Here is a 21848-nt window from a genome sequence, read left to right on the forward strand (position 1 = left end):
TGTTAATAAAAAAGCAGCTTAGAGCAGTCCTTGCAAGGATTCAAAATGCAGAACAGTATGTATATGTAAATATATGTACAGCCAGTGTGCCACAGTGCAGTTGTGCGAAATCGGACTGATTAGTGCAGAACAATGATTTATCTTTTATTGTACAGTGAGATGGCCTGTGGCAGGAAGGATTTCCTGTATCTGTCCCTACGACAGCGGAGCTGGAGCAGCCTATGTGAGAAGGTGCTCCGCTGTCTGTCCACTATGTGGTGGAGAGGGTGCTGTTCATTGTCCATAATAGACAGAACCTTCTTCAGTGTCCTCCTCTCCACCACAGTTTCCAGGGACTCCAGCCTTAGTCCCAGTACAGAGCCAGCTTTCCTGATGATTTTGTCCAGTCTATTAGAGTTGCTGGCTCTGATGCTGCTTCCCCAACACACAGCAGCAAAGAAGATGGCGCCGGCAACAACACTGTGATAAAAGGTCTCCAACATCTTGCTGCACACATTGAAGGATCTCAGCTTCCTTAAAAAATAGAGTCTGCTCATCCCCTTCCTGCACACAGCGTCAGTGTTAGATGCCCAGTCCAGTCTGATGCCGATTACAACTCCCAGGTATTTGTAATCCTCCACCTCCTCCACCACTTCCCCTTTGACCTTTAGTGGCCATGAAGGTGTCTTCTTCTTTCTGAAGTCAATCACCATCTCTCTGGTCTTACTAATGTTGAGCCTCAGGTGATTCTGCTCAGACCACTCCACAAAGCTGTCCACCAGTGTCCTGTACTCCCCCTCCCCTCCATCCCCTATACACCCGACAACCGCTGAGTCATCAGAAAACTTCTGTAGGTGACATGACTCAGAGTTGTACTGGAAATCAGTGGTGTACAGGGTGAAGAGAAAGGGAGAACGCACAGTTCCCTGTGGAGCTCCTACGTCACTGACCACCACACCAGACAGGACACTGCCCAGACGGACAAACTGTGGCCTGCCTGTCAAGTAGTCAGTCACCCAGGAGATCACTGAGTCGTTGACACCCATCCTCCGCAGCTTCTCACCCAGCAGCAGAGGCTGGATGGTGTTGAAGGCACTGGAGAAATCAAAGAATGTGATTCTCACAGTGTCTCCTCCACCATCCAGGTGCAACAGTGCTCGTTGCAGCAGGAAGATGACGGCATCGTCAACTCCTAAGTGGGGCTGGTAGGCAAATTGCAGGGGGTCTAGAAACGTCCTCACCCGAGGCCTCAGCTGGGCCAGGACCAGTCTCTCCATGACCTTCATCACGAGATGTGAGAGCAACTGGTCTGTAGTCCTCTGGGTCGGATGGCCTTGGCTTCTTGGGAACAGGAACCACATGTGATGTCTTCCACCGCAGCGGGACTCTCTCCAGCCTCAAGCTCAGGTTGTACATGTGTGCCAGTACAGGGGACAGCTGGCCGGAGCAGGTCTTCAAGATCCATGGTGTAAAGTGAACAGCTGCTAGGTGAGTCGCAGCGGACTCGCCTAGCAGCACTAGTCGGAAGAGGAGAAAGCGAAGGCGGTGCGACCGGCAGCGGAAGCGCGGCTGTCGAAGTGGACTAACAGCTAAGCTAAACGCTAACCCCCACAGATCGCCGCTTCCGTCCATCTTCCTCTCCAACATCCGCTCTCTGGACAACAAAATAGACCATCTGCAACTAGAACTGTCTTCAAAGAGAGAGTTGAGGAACTGCTGCGCTCTCATTCTGACGGAGACATGGCTCAACTCGACCATACCGGACAACGTTGTTAGCCTGGAGGGGCTCGCTACATTCCGCACAGACAGGAGCAGCGCTCTCAGCGGTAAAACCCGAGGAGGGGGGACTGTGTATTTACATCAATAACAACTGGTGTAAAAATGCCATGACTGTCGCCAGTTACTGCTCCCCGGACATCGAGCTTCTGACTGTTAACTGCAGACCATTCTACCTGCCCAGGGAGTTTACTGTTGTTAGCATCACTGCTGTGTATGTGCCCCCCAGTGCTAACACTAAAGAGGCTATGAGTGTTCTCTACCGGACCATCAGTGATTTGCAATCCTCACACACAGAGGGCGTTTTCATCATTGCTGGGGATTTTAACCAGGCCAACATGAAGACTGTTCTCCCTCACTTCAACCAATATGTGGATTTTCCAACCAGGGGAGGAAATACTCTAGACTTGGCCTACACCAACATCAAAGAAGCATTCAGAGCAGCCCCCCGCCCCCACCTTGGCTCTTCAGACCACCTATCTGTTATGCTAATTCCTGCATACAAGCCCCTGCTGATCAGAACAAAACCTACAGTGAAGCAGGTGAGAATGTGGACTGAGGGGGCCATGGAGGCACTTCAGGACTGTTTTGAGTGCTCTGACTGGGAGATGTTCAAGGCAGCAGCCACTCACAACGACCAGATCAACATCGATGAGTACGCCATGACTGTGTCAGCCTACATCAACAAGTGCACAGAGGACGTCAGCATCACTAACAACATTATCACCCGGGCCAACCAACAACCCTGGATGACTAAGGAGGTACGGGAAATGCTAAAAGCACGGAACTCAGCCTTCAAGTCTGGCGACAAGGAGGCACTGAGGACAGCGAGAGCCAACTTGAACCGTGCTATCAGGTTAGCAAAGCGAACCCACAGTCGGAAAATACAGGAGTTCTTCCACGACACCAGCAGCACCAGGAGTATGTGGCAAGGCATAAAGGCGATCACAGATTACAATCCATCCTCCCCCCCAGTGGGTGAAGTTGATGCTGACTTTCTAAATGGACTCAATAACTTCTTTGGGAGGTTCGAGGCACTGAACAGTACTCCGGCAAAGAAAACTGTTCCCCACCAGGAAGAGGAGGCACTCTGCCTGGACACAGCCGATGTGTTGAAGACTCTGAAAAGAGTCAACCCACGGAAGGCCCCAGGCCCCGACAACATACCTGGGCGGTTGTTCAGGGAATGCGCAGGTCAGCTGGCTGGTGTCCTAACAGACATTTTTAACACCTCACTGGACCAAGCCACAGTGCCAGCCTGTCTCAAAACTGCCTCCATCATTCCGGTGCCAAAGAAACTTCAAGTCACCTCTTTCAACGATTACCGGCCTGTGGCACTGACTCCCATCATGATGAAGGGCTTTGAAAGGCTGGTAAAAGAACACATCGTCTCCAGACTCCCCTCCACATTCGACCCGTTCCAGTTTGCCTACCGCCGAAACCGCTCCACTGAGGACGCTATCTCCTCCGCCCTACACCTGAGCCTGGCTCACCTGGAGGAGAAGAACACTCATGTGCGGATGTTGTTCCTGGACTTCAGCTCAGCGTTCAACACAATCATCCCACAGCATCTGGCAGGAAAACTGGGACACCTGGGCTTCAGCACCCCCCTGCGCAACTGGCTGCTAGACTTCCTCACCGACAGACCTCAGTCAGTCCGGATCGGACAACACACCTCCGATGTCATCACCCTCAGCACAGGCTCCCCTCAGGGCTGCGTCCTGAGCCCTCTGCTGTTCACTCTGATGACACACGACTGCGTCCCCAGGTTCGCCACCAACCACATCGTGAAGTTCGCGGACGACACAACGGTGGTGGGCCTCATCAGAGACGACAACGACCTGGACTACAGAGAGGAGGTGGAGCAGCTGGTGGACTGGTGCAGAGACAACAGCCTGATCCTGAACGTTGACAAGACGAAGGAGATGATCGTCGACTTCAGGAAGAACCGGCCCAGCCACGCTCCACTGCTCATCAACAGCTCGGCTGTGGAGGTGGTCAGCAGCACCAAATTCCTGGGGGTGCACATCACAAACGACCTCACCTGGACTGGGAACACCACGTCTCTGGCCAAGAGGGCACAGAAACGCTTGTATTTCCTGCGGAGGATGAGAAGAGCACACCTGCCCCCGCCCATCCTCAAGACGTTCTACAGAAGCACCATAGAGAGCATTCTGACCAGCTGCCTCTCTGTGTGGTGTGGAGGCTGCAGCGCCTCCGACTGGAAGAACGTGAGGAGAGTGGTGCGGACAGCAGAGAGGATCATCGGGGCCCCCCTTCCCTCCATTCAGGACATTTCATCCCAGCGCTGCGTGTCCCGAGGCCGAAACATCGTCAGTGACCCCTCACACCCCCACCATGGACTGTTCTCCCTGCTGCCCTCTGGAAAGAGGTTCTGCAGCATCCGGTGCAGGTCCACCAGGTTCCGAAACAGCTTTTTCCCACTTGCTATCAGACTGCTGAACTCTTAACTGGACTGCACTCAAAATCTGGTCTCCACTTCATACCTTGCACATGTACAGAGCTAAATAACTTCCATTTTACTGTCAGTCCTGCACTTTATATTTTATATTCATATTTATATTCATATTTTATACTGTATTTTATTTTATTCTGGAGTAACCTCACAACATTGGAAGCTCAAAACATTGTCCTGAGCCGTATGCAACGAAATTTCGTTCTGTATACACCCTGTGCATGCAAAATGACAATAAAGTCAGTCTAAGTCTAAGTCTAAGTCTCTAATGCCATCAGGTCCTGCAGCCTTCCCCTGGTGTAATCGCTCCAACTGTCTCTCAACCTGGCCTGTAGTCACCGTTAGCTGGGGGTAGGTGTTGTTGTCTGCAGTGGAGATGGGGGAGGGGGGGATGGGGGGCTGAAGGACAGGTGGTGTGCTGGAGAATGCCGGTAGGTGGTTTGAACAACTTGGGGCAGTGTGGATGTGTGGGGGGATGGTGGTGGTAGGGGAGTAGCAGGAGGTGAGCTAAACCTGTTGAAAAACTGGTTGAACTGGTTTGCTCTATCCAGGCTCCCAGATATCTGTATGTCCTTCCCCTTCATTCCAGCGATGTTCTTCATTCCTTTCCACACATCTTTCACACTGTTCTGCTCGAGTTTAGACTCAAGCTTCCTCCTGTAGTTGTCCTTGCATGTCCTCAGTGTCTCTCTGAGTTCACGCTGGACTCTCCTCTGCTCCTCCTTATCTCCAGACCTGAAAGCCATCTTCTTTTTGTTTAGAAGTGCCTTCAGGTCGCTGGTAATCCAGGGTTTATTGTTAGAGAAGCAGCCAACGGTCCGGGCTGGCATGACAGTCTCCTCACAGAATCTGATGTATTCTGTGATGCAGTCAGACATGTTGTCGATGTCCTCCCCGTGAGGCCCACAGAGCACATCCCAGTCTGTCGACCCAAAGCAGTCCTGCAGTGCCTCAGCTGCCTCCTGTGTCCACCTCCCCACCATCCTGATGCGCACAGGCTGCCTACTCACTAGAGGGACATACTTGGGAGTCATCCTTACCAAGATGTGGTCCGACCTGCCAAGGGGGGGCAGGGCTGTGGCGCTGTATGCATCTTTGGCAATAGCATACAGGAGATCCAGCATTTTGTTTTCCCTGGTGGGACAGTCAACATACTGCTGGAAGTTGTGTAGAGTTTTGTCCAATGAGGCATGGTTAAAGTCACCTGTGATGACCATGAAGGCGTCTGGGTGTTGAGTCTGGAGTTTGGCTGTGTCAGAGCTGATGACGTCACAGGCCACCGCTGCATCAGCTGATGGGGGAATGTAAACAGTGATCAAAATGGCGGACGTAAACTCCCTCGGTAAATAATACGGCCGCATTCCCACAGCCAGAAGTTCCATGTCCGGGCTACAAACCTGTTCCTTCACGTTAACATGACCGGGATTACACCACCTCTCACTCACATAAAGTGCAATCCCGCCGCCCTTCTTCTTCCGACTCCTTCTTCCTCATTGATCTTATTTAAGTTCAATTTGATCAGGTCTAGATGTTACTTTATGTGACTAATTTTACTGGTAGTATGTATTGTTACTGCTAAACCAAAATGTCCAGCGTGGGAAAATGGGATGATCTCGAGTAACCTCGACAGAGGAAATCTGATTTCATGATAAATTTGAGATACTTTATGTTTTTTGTTTAAGCCCAGTTGATTTGCTTATCCATGCCATGTATTCACACACATCCATGATAAAAGCTGCTTTCTGACATGCATCATTTCCACTTGCAGAAATCACACCATAAATCTTCTTGTTGAAGATCACTCCTCCACCAGAGTCACCCTGTAGAAAAATGTATATCAATATATTTATTGATGTTGTAAAACAGAAGTGTCTTCTAATCACTGTAGAGATATTGAAGAAACAACTTACAATACATACATCCTTGTTCAGTGACGCAGCACGGAATATATTCCCACGTGTCGGATCGAAGTAGGAAGCAGCAGCAACGTTCATCTCCACACACTGAAGATGTGCTGAAGCAGTAGCATAGGGTACTGTAGAGAAACATGAGAATCATAAATATGTTCTTCACTCGACCTTCTCTGTAGAGACAGAAACCAAGATTTTATTCTCATAACTTCAATATTTCTCTCACATCGCTCATTACTGGGACCGGTTGTCGTTGCTCCCTCTCCTGCCAGCTGAACTGTATCACCACTGAAACCCAATTAGAATAAATGTCAATAAGGACGACAATGAAGAAAAGGAATCATTAGATGGAACAATGAAACGACAGAAAATAAATCCATGAAGGACTTCATCCACTGACACAGGAGCGTCCACCTCCAGTCCTCAGTGATGTGTCCTGCATCCTTTAAATGTGTCTCTGGTCCAACACACCTGAGCTAAATGGGTTCTGCTTCTGCTATTGGCCTGATTACCTGACTCAGGTGTGCTGAAGCAGAGGTAGCAGGACTGGAGGAGTAGAGACAGAAAACCCGAAGTTAAGCTTTTGATCAGAGAAAGATTTACTCTTTAAGACGGTTGCTGCATGGTGGTAGCAGAGAGGGTGGGATATTTCTTACTGGCCTCTGAAGCTTCAGCAACATGATGTCATGCAGCTGACCGTCTTTAACATAAATCACTGGACTGTGTTGGATTATCTGATCCTCCTGTTTAGCCGTCCACGGATGAACTCCTAACATTGCTGTAAAGGTCCTGCAGAAAAGGTTAGATTATAATGAACACACAGAAAACCTGATCATCTGTAGATACAAATGTCTTAATGTCTCTTTCTTACCACCCTGCCTCCAACTCCCAGCAGTGAGCTGCAGTCAGGATCCACTCTGGGCGGATCAGAGATCCGCCACACAGGATCGTGGCAGTACCGTTGGTGCCCGTCAGCCGAACATGATAAAGACGCTCCTTGTCATCACAGTCATGACCTCTAATGATTCTCTTCTGCAGAGAAACACCTGAGTTCACTGAAACACCTGAAGAAGAAAAAGGAGGACTTTAGTCAGAAATCAGGCGCAAACATGGCTGCTGGAACAGAAAAAGGATAAACAGTTAAAGATTGAAAAGCATCACAGTTTACATTCAAAGACATTTCAGTCTGAAAAAGAATCAGAGAGAAGTCTGAGAGTCACAGAGAGCAGCAGCCTCCCTGGAACCAGTGGAAGTGTCTCCAGTGTGTCCGACTCACCCAGCCCCAGCAGCAGCAGAACCTTCAGCAGAGCCATTGCTGGTCCAGCTTCCTGTGAATGTCTGCAGTCCTGCAGCAGCTTTTAAACTCTGTTCACAACTTCCTGCTGGACAGGAAGCCACCAATCACAGGACGGACACTGATCTGTCCAATCACAGGACGGACACTGATCTGTCCAATCACAGGATGGACACTGATCTGTCCAATCACAGGATGGACACTGATCTGTCCAATCACAGGATGGACACTGATCTGTCCAATCACAGGATGACACTGATCTGTCCGATCACAGGACGGACACTGATCTGTCCAATCACAGGATGACACTGATCTGTCCAATCACAGGACGGATACTGATCTGTCCAATCACAGGATGACACTGATCTGTCCAATCACAGGATGACACTGATCTGTCCAATCACAGGATGACACTGATCTGTCCAATCACAGGACGGATACTGATCTGTCCAATCACAGGACGGATACTGATCTGTCCAATCACAGGACGGATACTGATCTGTCCAATCACAGGATGACACTGATCTGTCCAATCACAGGATGACACTGATCTGTCCAATCACAGGACGGATACTGATCTGTCCAATCACAGGATGACACTGATGTGTGCTATCATCTGCATACTGAGGAACTTTAACATCTCATTGTTCAAAAGAAACTTGAAAAAAGTTCTTGTTCCATTGACAGATTATTTCACTAATAACAAAAAATTTCCACCTCTTATAACTTAAATAATCAACCAATGAAACAAGATCCTTTTCAGTAATATTAAGGAACTGATTTAAAACAAGCAGCTCCTATATTTCGCTATAGTTACTTGTAAGTTAGTTTTGCTTTATCTCAAGTGAACTGAGAGATTTGTAATAGAAACTAGACTAAAATAATTGGTAAATTTTCTGTTTTTGCAGTGAGTTTTGCTCAAGGGAAAACTTGATTGTAAACTTGATGAAATAAAACAGACTTTGTGAAGAAAGAGTAAATCGTCGTCGTTTTCAGGTTGATGTTTTTAAGAAAAGATTGTTTGGTTTCCAATTTACAATAATTCACATCTGCCTTTGCTCCTGAAAGTAGAATCATTTTGTTTATTGATGAGCTGTGAAGATGACCCTCTGTACAAACAGAAAAGGTTTTACTTCTTTTATTTGGAAACAGAACAATATTACAGTGCCAAATTTTAACCGATCTGATTCTCTTTATTAAAGAGACAGACCTCTTTCATCACCCATGATTCTTTGCTTTTACAGTTTTTCTTGATTCTTTTAATGCATTTATGAACACACAGGGCTGAACAGCAGCACTTAGTGACACGTTTTGTTAGCAAAAGGCTAAAACCGTTCCACAACATATAAAATATTAAGCAAAAGCAAATATTGCTCTTAATCAGCCTTGAAATAAATATGACATGCTCCAATCAATCATTTCATAATAAATGACAAAATACAAAACTTGATATTCAGTGAAGCCCAGAAGTTTTCAAGTTGTGGGAGAGCTAACCTTCATGCTAGCCTCCATGCTATTCTCCATGCTAGTGTCTATGTTAGCCTCTATGCCAGTCTCCATGCTAGTCTCCATACATGTCTCTGTGCTTGTGTCTGTGCTAGCCTCCATGTTGGCTCCATAATAGCTTATGTGATCATTTCCATACTAGCCTCCATTCTAATCTTCATGCTAGCCTCTGTGCCAGCCTCCATGCTAGACTCCATGCTAGTTCCATGGTAACTTCTGTGCTAGCTTCCATATTAGCCTCAGGCTTGTTGATGTTGGCTAAATCCAAAATCTGTCTCAACAGGTTGTGTCAAATTGTCCTCGAAATGACATAGACCCAGAATCACAAATGTTGCAATCCAGATTTTAACTGTGAATGAAAACACTGTAAATGTAAACCAAACTAAATTCAGAGAATAAGAAAGTTAGAAAAAGAAACTATAAGAAAAAAAAGTATCATGTGCCTGATTGGAGATTTTTGTGAAGTGAAGCAGCTGCTTCAGTGGATTCATACTGATGCATGCAGCTTTCAGTGGGTGAGAAAGAACAGCTGATTTCTGTTTGGTTGCCATAAATAATGGAGTTTGGATTGTTGGAATAACATCTGTGTTAATTGTCTTCCCAAAGGGTGAGAGAAAAGTGTCCAGATGTTCATACATATGCAGGAGGTTTTCTTCTACTGAGATGATGGAAACTGGATGGACAATACCTTACTATCAAATTTACATACTCAAATACATGTAAATACATCACTTATTCTGTGACTGTAAGTCTGAAAAGGAGTATGATGAAGTTTAACATATATAATCATACAACTTTTCCATTAATTAATTCGTAGCATAAGTAGTTTTCCTATTTCTAGTATCCTTCATAAAAGAAACTATGAATCTTGTAACTTTATAAACCAAAATTGTCACTCTGTATATATAACAGTGATCAAAAACTAAAAATCATACAAGCTTAAAGCAGTCAGCAAAAAGTAGACTTCCTCCATCACCCACTCTGTAACCCAGTGGTGCCCAAACTCAGTCCTCAAGGTCCGGCATCCTGCATGTTTTAGTCTCTCCCTGGTTTAACGCACCTGGATCACATGGTGGCTCGTTAGAGGCCTAAAAAGAACTCTGACATGCTGAAAAGGTTGTTGGTACCAGGGAGAGAACTAAAACGTGCAGGATGCCGGGCCTCCAGGACCGACTTTGGGCATCCTGCTCTAAAGTCACCAGGTGAGCAACAGGTGATCTACAATCAATACCAACACCATGTGATCAGAGCTACTCATATCCACAACAAGATGTGCTGTGGAATAAGTTGTGTTTTGGTTCAGTTTAAAAATAAAAAAGGCGACCTACACACAAACTGACAGATCAGTTAAATGAGCTAATCAACCATCCTTTATCCAGACCCCAAATGTCGGATTTCTGAAAAACTTTTCATGCTTGTTCTTAGAAAGTTTCTGAAATTCAATTTATAATTTTAAAATATTTTGTTCAAAACCATCAGGATTTTCCAGAATAGATCCAATAACAGATGGTGTGAAACTGATAACATTGTTCTCTAAACTGCTTGATGGAAGCCTGCAGGTTTTTGGTTTTGATGACAAGTTTAGCAGCCTTTAAAGCTGAAATGTGTTCAATAATTTAAAATCTGTTATTTTCTTTACTAATAACCAGGAATAAGCACAAGAGAGACAATCTGATCAGATAACAGCCGTTTATTTTCTAGTCATGTGACAGTGGATATTATTACTGATTATTACAAACAGCAGCTTCACTTATTCAGAAATAAGATTGTCACAGATTAATTTGTACACAATAACATTAATCCCCAAATAATTTAGCTGCAAATCACAAAATGAATCAATTGAAAATTTAAATTAAAGATTAACTTGAACTTTGTAACCTTATTATGCTGGAAACACTTAGCCACAATTCAGATTAATCTTTCTTCTGGTTTATTAATTCTGTCTTTTATCCAATCCTTGTAGCCACAGACGTCAATGAAGGCACTTGGTGCACTGAGTGCATACTCTGGATGTCCAGAAAAGGCACAAACACCATACAGCCTGTTCTGGAACACCCATCCTCCACCATTGTCGCCCTGTGACAAACACAAAGCTTTCAGTTTATATGCTGCTGTGATTTATCCAGTAAAATAGATATCAAGGTTTTGTGCAGAAAATGGTTTAAAGACTGACGTACTTCAGATATGTCTTTCTTAGAGCTACTCACACTGTACCACTTCTGGAAACTGTACTCAAAGAACTCATGTTTTGACATGAGCAGTTCCATCTTGTGATGTTTATCAATCTTAATCTCTGCACACTGGAGATCATCTGAACGATGATGGACTGTAGAGGAAAAGCAGCACCAACATGTAAGGTCAGTTTAAGTGTTGTCACATTTTGCTCAGGATATCACTTTGTTATCTGTGGTTATTAAACTGCAGCATGTTACTTGTATAAAAAGTATTTTTTACATTTTTATCAAAACTGTCACTATATCCTCATGGTAAATATGAGACAGATAATCTATGAAAACATTGATCTCCTCCACCTCCTCCCTGTTGTCCCAGCTGTCTGCAGAAATGCAGAACTCCAGGTCAAAAACAACCAATCAGAGCCTAGAGGAGGGTCTTAGTGCTGTCAATCAATGCTAATGTACATCCTGCTCCCTTTACAGGGGAGGGACCTGTAATGTTGCTGGTTCTAATTTTCAGGGTAAGGTCACAGTTTTCTCAAGACTTCCTATTTCAGCTTTAAGCCGTTTATCTCAGAGAGTTTGATGATCAAAACTAAGTTCAGCTGCAGCAGAGTGTAACAATGGTTTGAATTGTCTGAATCATTGTGAGGTAATAACAACAACAATGAGAAACATGAACATTCATCTCACTTCTTTTGCCAAACAGGCCAAGTTTTGATCCTCCAAAACCTGCAATCTGAACTTTGGTGCCGCTGAAACACAAGAAAAACAAAATAAAAATAAATCACTTTAAGAAAAACAACTAACTCTGGGAGACCAGAGCTCAAAGGTTTTCCTGGATGAACTTTGCATCATCTTGCAGATCAAGAACCAAATTCTGACATTTGAGAAGATAAAACTTACAGTAGGAGAGTATCTGGACAGGCAGCTAGTCTGACTGGTTGGATTATTGTTAGTCTTGGCAGCTTGAGGAGCATGATGTCATGTTTACGACCGTTGCTGTCTCTATAAATCTCATGATGAGTGATTGTATAAATCTGCTTTGGAGCACTTTTAGGATGAACTCCTACATGTGCCTCAATAACCCTAGGCAAATAAAACACAATTAATAGAGAAACAAATAGTTATTGGTGATTTTTCAGTAAAATGTTTCCTGACTCACCATCCTGGATCTGACTCCCAGCAGTGAGCTGCAGTCAGAACCCACCGATGACTGATCAGAGATCCTCCACAAATATAGTCCTGTGTCTTATTATGTCCATAAATCTTCACATGATACCTACGCTCATCGTCTCTACATTTCTCACCTCCAATAATTCTCTTCTGCAGAGACACTGAACTCACTGCAACACCTGGAGAAGAAAGTTGCTGTTTTAGCAAATTAAATTCACACAGTAGAAATAAGGAACCAACATGACAGCTTATAATGGAATGGATAAAATAAAATACAGATCAACATAATTCATAGCATTCAGAGCCAGTGGAAATGTCACCAGTGTCTCCAGTGTCTCCAGTGAGTCCAGTGTGTCTGACTCACCCAGCCCCAGCAGCAGCAGAACCTTCAGCAGAGCCATTGCTGGTCCAGCTTCCTGTGAATGTCTGCAGTCCTGCAGGAGCTTTTAAACTCTGTTCACAACTTCCTGTTGGACAGGAAGCCACCAATCACAGGACGGACACTGATCTGTCCAATCACAGGACGGACACTGATCTGAAAAATCCCAGTATAGTCACCCAGCTCTGCCAGGCTTGCTGGGCGACTATACTCCCTAACATCTGGTCCATGGTCCTCCAGGCCGTCTGTACGACTAGCAGTTTTCTTTTTTCTGGCTGCCTAATCTGTCAGTTTCAGTCCAAATGTTTTCATGAGAAAGTAAAGAGCATTGTGAGCTGAGGATTTGTTGAGGAATTTAAATTCCTTTAAATTTGGCCGATTAAAATTATACCAGTTACCAGTTTAACTGGTTACCAGTGTGAGTTACCAGTGTATGAAATTCATGTCTTTAAGAATTATGAAAACATTCAATAAACTCAACTTGACAAAACCTGAGAATGATTCACCTACACTGAAGCATCTAATGCAAACAGCTTTTTGATGAATTCATTGCTAAAACTCAATAAGATGCCAAAACTCCAGTGGACTTTGTTACTGGATAAAGTTATGTGCTTATGGCAGACTGCTACAGCCTGTAGAGGTTAGACAGCAAACATATTTTATGACTATTTCAGGTCAGTTAGTCGAAGTTCTCACTCCAGCCAGAAATCTAAATTAGAAACAGGACTTTATCGTCAAAGCTTTGCATGAACTGACATCGAATCGTTGCTTAGCTATTGTCCTGTAACGTTGGTAGATCAGATAGTTACATTTTCATGCAGCCATTTTATGCATTTAACTTCATATTAACATAATCTTGAACATGTGCTAGTCCTTGACCTGCATTTGGCTGCTGCATGAATGTGATTTAAACATAGGATGTGTACAAACCCTTTATTTGTTTTGCTGTCTGCAGCCTTGTTTTATGATTCATTATCTTACAAAAACTTACATGAACTAAGTTCACTCCATGTCTCACAGGTAGAATCTTGACTTCACAATCTTCTGCATAACTGAAACTCCAAAATTATTTCCTGACTGAGAAACACTGGCCTGTTAGTTTCTCAGAGCATCCATTATATATATAACCCATTTTATGCATAGCGGACAGTGGACAGCCATCCAAAAGCCATTTTCTTGTGTTTTTAGGGGTTTTTAAGTTGTAAATGCGCACAGACCACTAAAGCGATGACTAGTGCATTATAAAATACACTGCCAACTACTGGCCATCCATTGCATTGCAAGAAAATGTAATTAAATCCAATATGGCGGACAGATGAAAAAGCAAGCAGACCAACTCAGGAATATCCAGTCGCTCCTTCTACTGTAGAAAACTCTAGCAGGTACAAAAATATTGTGACATCAAGCAACTTCTAGAGAGTAATACTACTGACTTAGTTTATAAATAACTACTTTAGTCGTTACTTTCTACAAATGATCCCCTGTCCATCAAAGTTTACGTCGGGCATCAGTGGCAATATTTTGACAAGTATTTATTGATATCATTACTATGACTATAAATCTACAATATGCACCATTTCCAGCAAATATCTTGGCTGTAAACATATTTTTATATTTTAGTTCTTAAATTAGAGATTTAAGGAAAAAGTCCATTGTTGCCATTTTATTTTGTAACAAAGTTGGGCTTTATTGTGGTTCTGAAAAAATATTTTTATTTTTATTTAAATGTTTACATTACATATATTCATTCCTAACTGACCATGATGGACAGAGTGACTTTAAAGTTCAATTCCTTCCCACCGTCTGTCATGATGTGTGTGGTAGAAGTGTGGACCCAAATGCAGCAGGCAGGAGACGTAAAAGTTCTGGTGTAGATTTAATTTAAGATCAGACTTACAATAAACCAACAACGTCCAAAGAATAAAAATAAACAAAATCAGACAAATGAAGAGGCCATGAGGAAACCAGGGAGAAAGACGAGGAGTAACAAGACCAACTGGCGAGTAACAGCCTGTGATTTGACTAATTAGAGATGTGATTACATATTCAGCTATTACTTTAAAAAAACATCCGTTTTATGTGGCTAAAAGTTAGATTGGTGTAAAGTGGAGCTAATGTGCTAACAAAGATCAAGTTAAGGACAAACATAAATAGAAAAAATAGAAAAAAATCCCTGATGCTACATTGTGAAAAACAAAAAGACTAATGGAACTAAAATGTCCTTCATAAAAGAAACTATGAATCTTGTAACTTTAGACCAAAATTGTTACAAGTAATTTATAAGGAACACTCTGTTGTGGACAAAGTGACTCTTTGTCTTTTCTCCATGTGTTTTATCTGCTCACACGCACACTGCTGCACGCTGACATAACCATAACATTTCAGACTGGCGACAAGAACACAAGCACAGATTAAGGAAGGCAACACCTTAGAGAGAGCAGAATGAGGAGAAAATAAAGCCGAACTCGTCTTTGCTTCACTTGGTGTCACCACTAAGGTGAGCTGAGTGGATCCAGCGCTGGACGGTGAACGTCACTCTGTATCTGATCCAATTGTATGACCTGTAACATTTGACCATTCTGCATTAAAACCTGTTTTATTTTTAACAAAATGTCATTATTTCTCAAGGTAATGTGACCAACATGTGTAACTCACAAACAGGTAGGTTGAAAGATCTGGTTCTGGTCGTGGAACACTGGACCAGCTCTACACCCTCAGCAGGGTCCTGGAAGGTTCTGGGAGTTCGCCCAACCAGTCTACATGTGTTTTGTGGACTTGGAGAAGGCATTCGACCGTGTCCCTCTGGGAGCCCTGTGGGGGGTTCTCCGGGAGTATGGGGTACCGGGCCCTTTGATACGGGCTGTCAGGTCCCTGTATGACCGGTGTCAGAGTCTGGTCCGCATTGCCGGCAGTAAGTGGGGCTCGTTTCCAGTGAGAGTTGGACTCCGCCAGGGCTGCCCTTTGTCACCGATTCTGTTCATCACTTTCATGGACAGAATTTCTAGGCGCAGCCAAGGTGTTGAGGGGATCCGATTTGGTGGCCTTAGGATCTCATCTCTGCTTTTTGCAGACGATGTGGTCCTTTTGGCTCCATCGGGTCGTGATCTGCAGCTCTCGCTGGAGCGGTTCGCAGCCGAGTGTGAAGCGGCCGGGATGAGGATCAGTGCCTCCAAATCCGAGGCCATCATGGTCTTGAGCCGGAAAAGGGTAGAGTGCCTTCTCCGGGTCAGGGGGGGTGTCCTGCCCCAGGTGGAGGAGTTCAAGTATCTCGGGATCTTGTTCATGAATGAGGGAGGAAGGGAGTGGGAGATCGACAGGCTGATTGGCGCAGCGTCTGCCGTCAAGCGGGCGCTGTACCGGTCCGTCGTGGTGAAGAGAGAGCTGAGCCAAAAAGCGAAGCTCTCGATTTACCGGTCGATCTACGTTCCCACCCTCATCTATGGTCATGAGCTTTGGGTCATGACCGAAAGAACGAGATCGCGGATACAAGCGGCCGAAATGGGTTTCCTCCGTAGGGTGGCTGGGCTCTCCCTTAGAGAGAAGCTCAGTCATCAGGGAGGGACTCAGAGTAGAGCCGCTGCTCCTTCACATCGAGAGGAGCCAGTTGAGGAGCTTCTGGCCAGGATGCCTCCTGAACGCCTCCCTGGTGAGGAGTTCAGGTCCCACCGGGAGGAGGGGAAAACCCAGGACACGCTGGAGGGACGATGTCTCTCGGCTGGCCTGGGAACGCCTCGGGATTCCCCTGGAAGAGCTGGAACAAGAGGCCGGAGAGGGACGTCTGGGCCTCCCTTCTGAAGCTGCTACCCCCGCGACCCGACCCCGGATAAAGCGGAAGGAGATGGATGGATTATCTTTGGACCTAAAGTGGAATTTTCTAGAGTTAATGCACAGCTTCGGTTAGTAAAACTAAAAACTAGAGATCATTCCCAAAATCTGGGAGCAAGGGAAGAAATCCCATTTCATCATTGGGGGGCCATAAACAGGAATATTTCTTAAGAGCAGTCTTGTTGGGCAGGGGGGGTGGTCTGCAAAGTTTCAGTGAAATGTAACATAAAATGTGATTTAACATTTTTTCATTGTCTTCAAGCTGCAGGACCAAAACTGACTAGTAAGCATCAATGCATATCAAATGTGTTTTTCTCAATTAAATTATAACTTTAGTTGCTTTAAATCTTTTTTTCCTTTTTCTTTTTTTGTTTTCCCATGTCCTGGATGGGTGAGAAAATATAAATATGTAGGAATTGAATATCTGGGAAGTATCAGAACTTCAACTTAAGGTTCAGCACCAGAGTTTTTCTAGAAAAATATTAAGATTTTATTTTGCGGTTGTAAAGGCTCTACATTGAAGATGGTAAGAAATAAAGGCATACTTTTTTCTGTTTTTTACTGTCAGCTGCTCTCGGCTCCTAACATTCAGCCCCTCCAGTTTCAAAGAGTTAGAGAGTTAAATATAACTGAAATATCCTCTGATGGAAGAAAAATTGAAAAAAATAATGAAAACAATGTAGCCAGTTTGACTAATTTGGATTTCTGAGGCACAACGTGGCAGTTTATCATGAATCATCCAAAGTAATGACATAAACTGCAGTCTGATTTTTATTGTTAATGTGTTTCCTCTTATTGAGCAATTAAAGTAAATAAAATGTTTACATCTCTTTTGCTTTAAAGGCATCCATGACTAGTTATAAAAATAGTCCTTATTTGGGAAATATTTATCTTAGATGTAAAAACAATACAATAATAATACTATAGGTTATTTAGTTTTTAGAAATTTTAATAAAATATTTTCACAGGAATGTTGCCATGTTGTTCACGCAGCAATGTATTCTGGGTAAATGACGTATCAATCAATCAATCAAATTTTATTTGTATAGCACATTTCAGCAGCAGGCATTTCAAAGTGCTTTACATCATTACAAACACGGAATCACAAAGCAACATAGAATCAATAACAAAACACAGCATTAAGTCAGGATCCATCAATAAATTTGTAATTGATTACATTTCAAATACAATCCTAAACAGGTGTAATGGTCCAACTGCCTGGCTCCTCCAGCCAAAGCAGTGATGAGTAATGTTATTTTTAATTTGAGCCGGAGTCACTGAAACCGATCAGAACGTAGAAATCAGGAGCCTCATGCATAAAGCCTGCGCACAAAAAATGTGCGGCGCCATATTTTACGCACAAGTCGGCATGTATAAAAATTAACTTTGCACCAAAGTTTCTGTAAATATACGTAAACATTTTTGCTGGCGTAAAAATGTGCTGCAGCCAGGAAACTTTTTCTGTGGACAATAATAAACTAGAAAGAGTCAAAACTCACTAAATCCACTGAAATCTGATTCAGTTATTTAGACCAGGAAGCATCAAACCCCATGATTTTATGATTTTAATATTTTAGTGTTTAAACCATGACATTTATCCTGAGACAATAAGCTAACACACACACACACACACCCACACACCCACACACACACACGCACACGCACACGCACACACACGCACACACCCACACACACCCCCACACACACACACCCACACACACACGCACACACAGAATAAAGAAAAGAGAAATAAAGGATGTGAAAACCTCAATGTAAATAATCATGTTGCTCAGTTTGTGTCTCATAAAGATGAAACTCATCGTCTGAATGCATCTATTTATTCTCACTAGAGAGAAACCAGGGCTGATCAAACAGTTTGATTATTGAAGGTGATCAGGTGTGGAGACAATCCCAGGTATATCAGTAGCTGCATCAAGGTGAGCCGCTACCTGAGGAGCTTTGGCTCTGATGGAGAACATGGAGCCATTGATCAGAGATCAGATTGATCTGCTGGTTTCTGAGCGTTTAGATTCATCCAGACTGATCATCCTGGAGCTCTGAGCAGAACTTAAAGCAGGTACCGGTACCGGTCCAGCTGCAGTCGCCCGCTTTATGAATGCTCTTTCTGGACAAAAAGCATCTAGTATTTAGAATAATTGTCCACATTCCCACTCAGAGACTCTCTGTCTTTAATCCCAGCTGAACGCTCTGATGGTCAAACAGCCATTTAGAGGATCTTTATTTTTATTTTGCGCGTAGTCATTCGTCACAAATGTAATAACGAGCCTTCAGCCAAAAAAGAAGAATTTCAGATGTTCAGATTGAAATTTTCTTTTACTTTGGTTCTCTGTTCTTTAGATTAATAAATATCTTGCTTTGTAGTCACACTTAAATGTTCATGTTTAATGTGTTAAGTTTTTAATTGTTCTTTAATAAATTGATAATATATTTAAAATTCATGAAGTTGTGACTAATCTTGGAGTATTTTAAAATGTCTGTAATGAAAGAAAAATGTTGTTTCACCTAGAAAGTGTGTTAAGTGGTTCCTTGTGTAATTTATCTTTAAATGTAATTGCAGCCTAACACATTTTCAGTAGTTTAGTGAAGCATGTCATGTAGAAAGTAGAAAAGCAGAAAAAAGAAGACATTGATAAGTACATAAAAGTTTATTTTATTGTGGTGTTATGGTTATGTTTTTTCTCTGCTTTTCTTTTCTGTTTGCACTAAAACTTTGGAAAAAAAACAAAGAGGAGTCAGTGAGTTGAAATCATCAACCTTGTTTATTTAGACCACAGGTGTCAAACTCCAGTCCTGGAGGCCCGCAGTCCTGGAGGCCCGCAGTCCTGCAACGTTTAGATGAGCCTCTACTGAACCACCTGAACAGAATAATTAGGTCATTAAGGTTCTGGAGAACCGATCCACACCAGGAGGAGGTGATGAAGCCGTTTCATTCCAGTGTTTTGTACCTGTGGCTCATCTAAAAACTGCAGGACTGTGACTGGAGGCCTGGAGTTTGAGGCCCCTGATTTAGACCAAATTACAGAACTGGTCCATCGCCATGTTTCCTTATTGGAGAATAAAGCAAATGGTGCCTGGCAACAGTTTCTGATTCATATTCTAGGTCTCAATCTAAGCTCTGCTTTAAAGACGGAGTTTCCTTATGTGTAATTTCCTTAACCTTACTTGTGTATATACGTGTGCATGTAGGGGTGTGCGCGTTTCTACGGCCTGGTCAAAACACTAAGGCTGCACCCTAAACCCCTCTATGAAGTCTGGACTCAGTCGAAGTGCACAAAAAAGTTTGAAGGTTACAACAGTGGAAAAACTGGGACAGTACACCCCTGTGTCGTAACTTGGACATCCAACATGGTGGGACTGGTCACTGCTTAGGCATTTGTGCTGCTAAAAAGTACAACTACAACAAAAAGTTCATTTTATATGTATAGTATTACATATAAAGTATTTTTGCTTTCCAAACTCATTGTTGGAGATTTTTGACTGTTCAAAAGTGTTTTGTTTTGACTTGTATAATGAGCAAAATTCATTGTAATCACACATGTTCAGTAGAGTGAAACAATCTGTCAGGAACAGTGATTTGTGGAAGAAGGTGAATCCAGATGCAGCTTAGTTTGAAAAGTAAAATGACTTTTATTTATCCAAGACTGGTACCATTCCTGCATACACGTTCTGAAAACTCACTGAGAGCAGCGAGCAACGCAGATGATCCCACAAAACACCGGCGGCAACCGGAGAACTTAAATACACGATCAAGAAAACAAAACAGCTGAGATAATCACGCCCAGGCGGCGGGCATAACGAGACCTAAAGAGCACGAAAAAACACACCTCATGACACAAACACTATTTTAATACTTTACTTTTGAAAAGATTTGTTCTATTTTTTGCAACAGACAGCTTACTCTGTGAACATTGGCATATTTCCAAGATGGTAAAAAATACACATTCAAATGTACAAATGTTCAGTTTAACAGCCTGTGATTTGACTAATTAGAGATGTGATTACATATTCAGCTATTACTTTAAAAAAACATCCGTTTTATGTGGCTAAAAGTTAGATTGGTGTAAAGTGGAGCTAATGTGCTAACAAAGATCAAGTTAAGGACAAACATAAATAGAAAAAAATCCCTGATGCTACATTGTGAAAAACAAAAAGACTAATGGAACTAAAATGTCCTTCATAAAAGAAACTATGAATCTTGTAACTTTAGACCAAAATTGTTACAAGTAATTTATAAGGAACACTCTGTTGTGGACAAAGTGACTCTTTGTCTTTTCTCCATGTGTTTTATCTGCTCACACGCACACTGCTGCACGCTGACATAACCATAACATTTCAGACTGGCGACAAGAACACAAGCACAGATTAAGGAAGGCAACACCTTAGAGAGAGCAGAATGAGGAGAAAATAAAGCCGAACTCGTCTTTGCTTCACTTGGTGTCACCACTAAGGTGAGCTGAGTGGATCCAGCGCTGGACGGTGAACGTCACTCTGTATCTGATCCAATTGTATGACCTGTAACATTTGACCATTCTGCATTAAAACCTGTTTTATTTTTAACAAAATGTCATTATTTCTCAAGGTAATGTGACCAACATGTGTAACTCACAAACAGGTAGGTTGAAAAAATGTGGATTTCTTACCAATGTAGTTACAATTAGTATTCATGCTAAAGGAGGAGAGTAAACACAAACAATCCTGTTGTCAAAAAATGAACAAATGTTTAATACAAAATTGAATAAAATATTATTGCACTTTTTTCCCAACAGAAAGTGTCCACCCTTATTACATCAGGTAGTGTGTTCTCTTTAGTTCAGATTCCTTATTGCTCAGTTCATTTATTTAGTTCAGTGCTCTTTAAGTCAGTCAGTCAAGTTTCTGTCAATTTCAATGGCCTTGTGTTTCTTGGGTTCTAAAATCTTAATCCAGTGAAAGGCAGGAAGTGGATCCAGCAGATCCAGCAGTTGGGTTGAAACCTGGAGCTCAGTTTATTGAATCCAGGCCTGCAGGGGGCAATGTCCCAAGTTGAGTGTGGTTCTAAAGAAAACCAACCCATTCATATATATATATATATATATATATATATATATATATATATATATATATATATATATATATATATATATATATATATAACTTAATTAACTATTAAAGTCCAAACGTATGCAGGAACAGCTCAGCATAACATGCTGCAGCCAGCTACGCTTTCTTCTTCTACTCTTATTTTTCTCTGTTGTCGAAACCAAAGTGTAAACCCACAAGCCACCTACTGGCGGTTTCTGGTACTGATACTATATATTACAAATATATGGGGGTAACAGTAATGACACTGGGG

The 21848-nt window shown here is 42.9% G+C and overlaps 2 protein-coding genes across 2 annotated transcripts; both read right to left on the reverse strand.

The window, feature by feature from the left end:
- Positions 1-5182: 5182 nt before the first annotated feature.
- LOC116715922 (snake venom serine protease Dav-PA-like) lies at positions 5183-7596 on the reverse strand. The gene is made up of 7 exons (XM_032556687.1): positions 7418-7596; positions 7013-7205; positions 6745-6930; positions 6368-6429; positions 6189-6266; positions 5272-5435; positions 5183-5215 (listed from the first exon to the last, which is right to left on the reverse strand). The coding sequence occupies exons 1-7, from the start codon at positions 7452-7454 to the stop codon at positions 5183-5185; spliced, it is 753 nt and encodes a 250-aa protein (XP_032412578.1). The 5' UTR covers positions 7455-7596.
- Positions 7597-12017: 4421 nt separating this feature from the next.
- On the reverse strand, positions 12018-12705 carry LOC116715937 (complement factor D-like). The gene is made up of 3 exons (XM_032556713.1): positions 12656-12705; positions 12281-12470; positions 12018-12204 (listed from the first exon to the last, which is right to left on the reverse strand). Exons 1-3 carry the CDS (start codon positions 12690-12692, stop codon positions 12018-12020), a joined length of 414 nt encoding a protein of 137 aa, XP_032412604.1. The 5' UTR covers positions 12693-12705.
- Between the last annotated feature and the right edge of the window lie 9143 nt (positions 12706-21848).

Source organism: Xiphophorus hellerii, chromosome 3 (genome assembly GCF_003331165.1).
Source record: "Xiphophorus hellerii strain 12219 chromosome 3, Xiphophorus_hellerii-4.1, whole genome shotgun sequence".
NCBI classification, from domain to species: Eukaryota; Metazoa; Chordata; class Actinopteri; order Cyprinodontiformes; family Poeciliidae; genus Xiphophorus; species Xiphophorus hellerii.

Bases quoted from the DNA above. Each gene is read 5' to 3' on its own strand.
- LOC116715922 (XM_032556687.1), bottom strand. From the start codon at position 7,454: ATGGCTCTGCTGAAGGTTCTGCTGCTGCTGGGGCTGG. The intron at 6,430-6,744 runs GTAAATCTTTCT...ATTGGGTTTCAG, and splicing joins TGCAGCAACCGTCTTAAAGA to TGGTGATACAGTTCAGCTGG. The intron at 6,267-6,367 runs GTGAGAGAAATA...GTTTCTCTACAG, and splicing joins CGGTCCCAGTAATGAGCGAT to TACCCTATGCTACTGCTTCA.
- LOC116715937 (XM_032556713.1), bottom strand. From the start codon at position 12,692: ATGGCTCTGCTGAAGGTTCTGCTGCTGCTGGGGCTGG. The intron at 12,471-12,655 runs GTGAGTCAGACA...TTTCTTCTCCAG, and splicing joins TCTGCTGCTGCTGGGGCTGG to GTGTTGCAGTGAGTTCAGTG. The intron at 12,205-12,280 runs GTGAGTCAGGAA...TTATTTGCCTAG, and splicing joins TGGGAGTCAGATCCAGGATG to GGTTATTGAGGCACATGTAG.